This window comes from Dromiciops gliroides, chromosome X, assembly GCF_019393635.1.
Source record: "Dromiciops gliroides isolate mDroGli1 chromosome X, mDroGli1.pri, whole genome shotgun sequence".
Classification (NCBI taxonomy): domain Eukaryota; kingdom Metazoa; phylum Chordata; class Mammalia; order Microbiotheria; family Microbiotheriidae; genus Dromiciops; species Dromiciops gliroides.
The window spans coordinates 51,382,517-51,391,083 of NC_057867.1; the positions used below are offsets into that span (position 1 = coordinate 51,382,517).

At 40.6% G+C, this 8,567-nt stretch overlaps 1 protein-coding gene across 2 annotated transcripts; it reads left to right on the forward strand.

Moving 5' to 3' along the window:
- The first annotated feature begins 587 nt into the window (after nucleotides 1-587).
- Nucleotides 588-8,340, forward strand: BRS3 (bombesin receptor subtype 3). 2 transcript variants are annotated; one of them, XM_043974237.1, is made up of 4 exons: nucleotides 588-1,223; nucleotides 3,835-4,186; nucleotides 4,758-5,093; nucleotides 7,199-8,340. In XM_043974237.1, exons 1-4 carry the CDS (start codon nucleotides 790-792, stop codon nucleotides 7,289-7,291), a joined length of 1,215 nt encoding a protein of 404 aa, XP_043830172.1. In that variant the 5' UTR covers nucleotides 588-789; the 3' UTR covers nucleotides 7,292-8,340. The 2 variants fall into 2 exon arrangements, with proteins under 2 accessions (XP_043830172.1, XP_043830171.1); XM_043974236.1 differs by having other exon boundaries at nucleotides 4,758-8,340.
- The last annotated feature ends 227 nt before the right edge of the window (nucleotides 8,341-8,567 follow it).

Here is an 8,567-nt window from a genome sequence, read left to right on the forward strand (position 1 = left end):
AGTGTGCTATGGTGGTTAAAGGTCTAAACTTAGAATCTGGAAGATGTGGGGTTCAAATCTCATTTCTGCCATTTATTAGCTACGTGACCTGTGGGTAAGTCTCTCAATCAGGTTGTAATCTGCAGGGAATTCTGAATACCGATGAAATCATAGGTTCTTGATCTATGTAAATGGAAGTTATGAATGATGTGCTCTTTGGCGTCAGAGTCTCTTTCATATTAAACCTAGGAAAGTGAATTCAAGTTGGTGCCACCGGGGCCCCCACATGCTTTGTTGTTACTTAAGAGAAAACTCTAGCGACCACTCTAATTGCATGTAAATAAATGAGCTCTATTCTAGTGAGAAAACATTTCTTACAATATCTATGCAGTTTTTAAAAACTGGCTACATGAGGAAATAGAGCTTCTCCAATAAAAAAGTGGTTTTTAAAAATGTTATCTGGTTATTCATAAGACTTCCCCAACAGGGAAGAATAAGGAACTACAGAACATTTCCCCCCCCAACCCCTCCCTATCCCTCTGTCACTGAAACACCAATAAAACTCCTCCACCTCCCACACTCTTCAGTGCCTGAACGGTGAGCATTAGCCAAGCATGCTGGGAGACACAAAACTGAAAGAAATGAGTTACTGTATTCAGATGTCTTGAATTCTCTTTCCATACAGTCTACTAGATCCAGTTCTATTCCTATAATCCCCTTATTGCTTGATGTAGGCATTTGATGTACTGATCAACTCGTATTTGAACTGAGCAGAAGACACATTAAAGACTAAAGTCTCTGTTGGAAGAAATGTCTCAAGGACAGCTCAATTCACCTAACCAGACTTTCCATTTGATCACAAATGATACAGCACCATCAGCATCTAGTATTTTCAATGATACTACGGATGATGGAAAGACTGAAGACAGATCCATAGGATCCCGGATCCTGTGTACCATTTTTTTGACTTATTCCGTGATCATTTCAGTGGGTCTCCTTGGAAATGCTGTTCTCATCAAAGTCTTTTTCAAGATCAAGTCCATGCAAACAGTTCCAAACATTTTTATCACCAGCTTGGCTTTTGGAGATCTCTTGCTTCTTATAACATGTGTGCCAGTGGACGCGACCCAGTATGTTGCGGATACCTGGTTGTTCGGGAGACTCGGTTGCAAGCTTCTCTCTTTCATCCAGCTCACTTCAGTCGGCGTGTCGGTGTTCACACTAACTATCCTCAGCGCTGACAGGTGGGTTTTTCTCTCTCTCTCTCATGTCTATCAGGGGAGGAAAGTTATGGGGGAAGAAGGAAAGGTTTTGACTTGGACTTAGGTGTTTGTGCTTTGGTTTCATGTTAGGATAACAAAAGTTTTTAAAAGCTCTAAACTTCAAATTACTGGTGGAAAATCTAGGAAGAGGTCAAAAATTACCTTTTCAGAAATGATTTCTCACAGAATGATAGCATGTACAGAGGGGAAAGATTTCCCCAGAAGGATAATGGTCTGCAGCAGTACTGAAAATTATGTCTTTTCTGTGGTGCATCAAGGTATCTGGCTTAAGGTGCCCCTGAACAGCCGTACCTTATACATTAGTGCAGCCTAGTGGCACAGAGGAGACAATGCCAAGATACCAGCACAGGTGGGAAATTGACCATTGAGAGGAGGCTTTAACATACAGATGTTTGCATCTGATTAGGTTGCAATTAATCAAGCAGCCAAGCTGTCATTTCTGGCAATAAAGCAGGGAGGTTTGGGGCTTCCTGGGAGTGCTAGGTAATGTCATGGCTTACTTCTATTTGTTTTCTCTGGAGCTGGTCAATAACATTTTAGGTCTTGCAGAAATAAATTCATCCATTTTGACCTTTAGCAACTGATGGAAAGGACATTCCCTCATGGTAAGATTGAGATTGGTAAGTGTTAGAATGGTCTTTGCCATGTGTATTTATGTATTTGTTCTGTAAGCATTCTCCTCTTAGAGCACAGAAAAAAATGAGAATTAAATGGTAACTGAAATTGAAAAGCCCATGAGAAACTCACAAGTCAGCAATGCCCAATGGGCCCCACAGGAATAGCTTCCTAGGACTACAATGGCTAAGAATGTGCCCTCCTGAATCACAGAAACAGGAAAACCTTTCCTTCTCTTATTCTTTTGGCAAGGGGGCTCATATCAAATTTGGAGAATCACTCACTCAGGGCTTATCTCTTTAGCTGCCAGATGAAAAGGAGGAAAGCAACAGGAGGGGTGTGCCAGCTGCACACCTTGACACAAGGCCTTTCAGCTTCTGCCATCCCAACTGTGATACAAATGGGACTAGGCAGATGAATTCCCACTCACAGGCAAGGTAAAACTTACCCTTGTCCTATCACTTCACCCATCTGGGATGGGAGGGATGCCTTACGACATCCTCTGGGCCCAGAGAAAGGATATCCTTTGACCCCACCGAAAGATAGCCTTTCAGAGAAAGGTTACACATCTGAGTTACTACCACACAGAAATCAGCACACTAAGAACTTACTATTGGCCTCACAAAAGAGGAAATATATGTAAGGCTCTAGAATCCTATACTCAGAATACCTCACATAATGGGTATAAGAAAAAAAATTTCTGCTACAAGAAAAAAAATTGACATGTGATCTATTTAGGAACTAGCAATCCAAATCGGATCAGCCAGCTGCTAAATGGTGGTAGCTCATCTCTGAGATCCTATTGATCTGAGTGGGAGGTTGCCCTAATGTGGTAGAAAAAAACCCACTGGGTTTAGAGCCAGCAGACCTTGTCTGCCTCAAGCTAGTTATGTGACTCTAGGCAGGTCACTTCTCCATGCTGGGCCCCAGTTTGCAGATCTGTTTAAAAAAGAGGGGTTGACCTGAAAAATGTTTAAGGGCCCTTGTAGCTCTCAAGCTCAGTGAGAATTCCCTTTGAACTCAGGATCTTAGGATTTAAAGCTGGAGGTGACCTGAGAGATTGTCTATGCAGGGGTTCTTAGCCTGGGGTCCATGCACTCTTTTTGAAGAAATCGTTTCAGAATTTGCTTTCAGTATAATTGGTTTCCTTCCCAATCCTGTTCTGAGAAGAGGTCTACAGGCTCCAGATTGCCAAAGGGGGCTGGTACCCACAAAAAGGTTAAGAAGCCTTGGTCTACTCCAACACTCATTTGACAGATTCAGAAAATGTGGCCCAGAGAGCGGAAGTAGCTTGTCCATGACAGCTAGCTGGTGTCAGGCCTGGTGTGAAAACCTGAAGCCCTGGCCTTCAAATCCAATGCTGTTAGCAATATTATAGGACATCTTTTGAATGTATCTACTTGGGGTTTTTTACATTTTTTCAACTTTTCATGCTCATTTGATTTGAGTTGATTTCAATAGTATTTTTCCAATTACATGTAAAGACAATTTTTAACATTCATTTAATAATTTTTTGAGTTCCAAATTTTCTTTCTCCCTCCCTTACTGCCCCCTCCCTAAAAAGGTAAGAATTTTAAATAGGTTATATTTAACATTCTTTTTTTATAGAAATTTTTAGTTCCAAATTCTCTCCTTCCCTTCTTCCTCTCTCCCATATGATATATTTTAGTAACTTGTGGTGGTGCCCTATCCTTCTGCTAGACCGTGTGCACCTTGAGGACAGTAAACTTCCTATCCCTTAGCACCTAAGCAAAGTGTGCTGAGTCATTTGCTGCATTGCAATGTCTCAGACTGTCTTGTATGGTATGGTATGGTATGGTATGGTATGGTATGGTATGGTATGGTATGGTATGGTATGGTATGGTATGGTATGGTATGGTATGGTATGGTATGGTCACCAGGCCACAGAACTTTTCTGCTCTTGTTTCGGACTCTCTGCCTCTGGTTACTCTTGCAGATACAAGGCAATAGTGAAGCCCCTGGAACTGCCAGCCTCTGATGCCTTCTTGAAGACCTGTGGCAAAGTTGCCTGTATTTGGATCCTCTCCATGGTTCTTGCTATCCCAGAGGCTGTATTCTCCGATTTATATCCTTTCTATAATCCTGAAAAAAATGAGTCTTTTGAAGCCTGTGCCCCCTATCCTGTTTCCGAAAAGAGCAGGCAAGAGGCTCATTCTCTCCTCTGCTTCTTGGTCTTCTACATTATTCCCCTTTCGGTCATTTCTGTCTACTATGTTCTGATTGCCAAAGCTCTCTACAAAAGCACCGTTGAAATACCCGCCGAAGACCAAGAACATGCCCGTAAGCAGGTATGCATGAATCAGAGCTAACACTACCAGAGGGTCCAAAGCTGAGCTAGACAGTGCGATGTCCCATCATTTAGTGATTAAGACTTTATGAAACGGGGGCGGCTAGGTGGCACAGTGGATAAAGCACTGGCCCCGGATTCAGGAGTTCCTGAGTTCAAATCCAGCCTCAGACACTTGACACTTACTAGCTGTGTGACCTTGGGCAAGTGTCACTTAACCCCCACTGCCCCACAAAAAAAAAAAAAAGACTTTATGAAACTGGAAGCAGAGACTAGGACAGCCATCAAAGTGACAATGCTCAGAGAGGGGAGCCATCGAATAGTAACATAAGAATCCACCTTTGCATATAGTGCATTAAAGTTTGCCAAATGCTTTCTTAGCAGCATGCCTGTCTGATAGGAAGGGCAGGTATAATCTCCATTTTACAGATGAAGCAACTGATGCTCTGAGAGGGAAGGCTACTGTAGAAATGTGGCATTGTTTTGTTTGTTTTGTTTTAAGTACCCCAAATGTTCTGTTTGTCCTAACCTGCTAAATGACCTTTCTTCTTTTGTCTTCCTTTGCTTCACAGATTGAATCCCGCAAGAGAGTTGCCAAGACAGTGCTGGTGCTGGTGGGGTTTTTTGCTGTCTGCTGGCTGCCTAATCATATCCTTTATCTCTATCGGTCCTTTACTTACCGTTCCTCCATTGATTCTTCTACCCTTCATCTTGTGGCCACCATTTTCTCTCGGGCACTGGCTTTTAGCAATTCCTGTGTAAACCCCTTTGCTCTTTACTGGCTGAGCAAAACTTTCCGGCAGCATTTTAAAACACAAATCTTTTGTTTCAAGTACAAGTGTCCTAGGCGTTCAACTGTCACCAGAAATCTGGCCACAGGCCTTGCTTCAGCCACTGGGAGCACCCAGGTCTCTGAAATTAGTGTGACCTTGCTCACTGGGTATGGTGGGAAGAAGGAAGATGATAGTGCCTCATCTGTTATCAGTTAAAGAGGGCAGGCATCAAGCCTTTTCCAAGTGTATGTGTAGCTAGGAATGGTGGGGAGGAGTATAACTCTGAATTACTCATTTTGAAACATATTTGGGATATTTAAGAGAAGGTTCTTGTCCAGTCAAGCATTCTTGCATGTTTGTATGTATGTGTGTGTATGTGTTGTATTCTTGTGAGTGAAAACTTGATATTCTAAAACTTTCTAAATTCTAGAGAGAAAACATTTAGTACATGGAGACATGCATCGTTATAGAAAGGGGAGGAGTAAGGGAATGAAATCAATATAACACTGAAAATTTAAAACTCGATGTATAGAAAGATGCATTTTCAGGAATATTGCTTTTCAAAGAAGTTTATATAATTCACATTTCTATAGTGCTTCAAGCATTAAAAAGCATTTTCCTACTAACTGCCCCACGAGGCAGGTAGTGTCTGTATCACAAATGAAGAAATGGTGGTTGAGTGAAGGGAAACAATTTGTCTGCAGGCACATGGCTAGTACCTGACAGATCTGGAATGCCAAGGCAGATTTCTGGATGCCTGATGTCACTATCTCACACTAACCACTTCCTCTAGAATCAGAGAATTGTAGAGCTAGAAGGGACCTTTGAGGTCATCAATAAACATTTAATAAGCATCTACTATGGGCCGAGGGCTGGGCTGGGCTCTGCATATTGTAAATACAAAAGTTAGCTACTCCCTAGCCTCAAAGAGCTTACATTTTTCTTAAGGAGGCAACATATACATAGATAATTCAATACAAATACATATTTACAGAGTAAATGTGAATGAGTGTTCTTGGGGAGGACACCTACACCTGGAGGTGACAGACATCTGAGCTGAGCCTCAAGCCAAGTTAGGGAGAGGTGAGGAAGGAGGGCATCCCAAGAATAGCTTGTATAAATAAAGGTCAGGAGGTGGAAGATAAAGCTATGGGCACAGAAACATTTCCTTCATCTATGACACCTACCCTGACAATAACATGTACCCTTAAAATGAACTATCTTGCTTTTGAAAAAAAAAAAAGTGAGAGTGACTAACACTGTAACTTTTAGGACCCAAATCCTTCATGGACTGTGGATGACACTTCTAACTTTTCTCACTTTGTACTCATGTGATGGACACCAAATTATGCCATCTGCGTCTCTGCTCTGCCATACAGATGCAAATCATATTATTCTCTTTGTATGAAAAAAGTATCAAAAATAGAGATAATAAAGAATCTTTTATGCGATTTCTTTAAAAAACCCAGTCCTCCTAATAATTGACAGGAAATGTTCCTATTTTCAATTGTTCTCTCTTCTACTATCACCAAAAGTTTAATGGAAATGAAAATGGGAATGATTTGCGATTGGCAAGTATGAATAACATAGCAGGGTATGGTTCCTCTGTCTGTCTTACTGCTGCTGCAATCACAGACAATGGAGTCTTACTTTTCCCTTCCATTTATTAACATCAGTCAAAAAATTTCCATGATGGGCTGATTTTATGTGAAAATACAGTAGGTGGTCACCTACATGGTGTCACATGAAGGGTATAGGGAAAGGCAACCTCCCTACCCCTTCCCTGCCCCGTCTAAAAAATATCATTACCATGAGCCAGGCACAATATCTGAAGTCCCACCACTATGGCTGTGTTATTTTGAGTTGGGCATTGCCCTCTTCCTGTATCTTATTTTAAAATACAACTATTCCTGGGAACCCCTTCCACCTCAGCGTGAATAAGCTCATTCAGGCAGATTTAATTACAGAAAGTGCATAATGACCTCTGTGATGATTCTGAAGATGATTTCTGGGCACTCATGAGAGCATTGGAGGTTTGAGGGTTCTTTATTATGGCTAACTTCACTTGCAAATTAATGGTGTTCCTTTTCCTTGATATTGTGATAGTGGTGTATAAACACTACTCTTGTGTTTGTGTGACATAAATGTGATTCTATCTATCTATTCTATCTATCTATATCTCTATGTACACACATATATAAGTAATAAGTACTACCCTTGTGTTTCTCACCACGATTAAGGTGCCATTTGCTTACAAATGGAGCAGAGAGGGAAAGAGACTGAGAAAGAAGTGGGGCAGAGAGAATGATTTTCCTGAGGCCAACACCTCCTGAGGTAAAGGGGCAAGAATACTGCCCTGGTACCCACTGAATGGAAAAAGACCCATAGGAAGGGCTTGGGCCCCAGTAGATCCTCTATGGGAGATGGATGGGAAGACATGGACAAGAATTGCACAGGCCAGAGTTGCAAGGGGGAGGGGAAGGAGAAAGGAGACAGAGCTTTGTGCATGTGCAGAACACAAGAGAAATATTTCTCAAAGTGGAATTACTTCACTGAGTGGTGAAAGACAGGGAAAAAAGAGGAGAGATGGGGAAGCAAAATTGAACCAGTAGTAAGTTAACACATTCACACAGAGACTTTGCTATGTTGGTTCTCTGGAATTTCTTGCTGGCTCCACTTGACATTCAAGAACCTGAAAGCAGAGCATGCAAGCTTCAATGGCTGGACTCTCTCTTTAGGCATCCAACATTCAGAAGAGGGGAAACACATTCAAGTCTCCGATTTTCCACCTGTAACCACTAGCTTTTAGCATACAGACCATTCATAACCTTATACATCGAAGAACACCCTATCCCTCCACATTTTTGACTGCTTAAACCAGAGGAGTTGTCTCAGACTGTACTAGAAAGATTTGGAAGTCAATGTAAATATTTTCATCCATCCATGATGCGAAAAATATTGTTCAAACGAGGACTGTCCAAGGACTGTCTCTGGAAATATCAACAAAGTTTTCACTTTTGTTCAATTCTGAAAGTCAATTTTACATAAATAAACTTTAAGCATGCATGTAAAAGTATACACTTATATTGACATAAAGTTAATAATTAATTGTATTTGTATAGAGTGAAAAGTAGTATTTGTGATTAATTTTGATTGTTGGCGGGGGTGCTTGTTGTTGGTTGTTGTGGTCTGCTTCCTTTTAAATGGCTCACCCTTGTGGTGCTGAGTTTTTCTGAATGTTGTAAAGAATTAAAAGAATGGAACAGTTGATGGATTCTGTCCTAAAGTATTATAACATGGGTTTACTTAAATTAAGGAATGTCTATATTGTATTAGTGTTGTGTTAAATTAATAAGTGTAATAAATCAGTAGCAAAAACTAAGTGAAATTGAGTATTGAAATTATTTTTCCATGACTAACTCATTCACTTTCTTTTTTTGTAAAATAATATTTAACTGCTTCTATTTTATTTCAAAATTTAAACTTTAGGTCATATAATCTCAAAACATTTTCATTATTTTATATGTTCTTTCAACAAAACAACTATATTTCTACTCTACTACGGGAAATATTTCTAGAAAAAGCAAAAGTTCCAGATCACAAAAATCA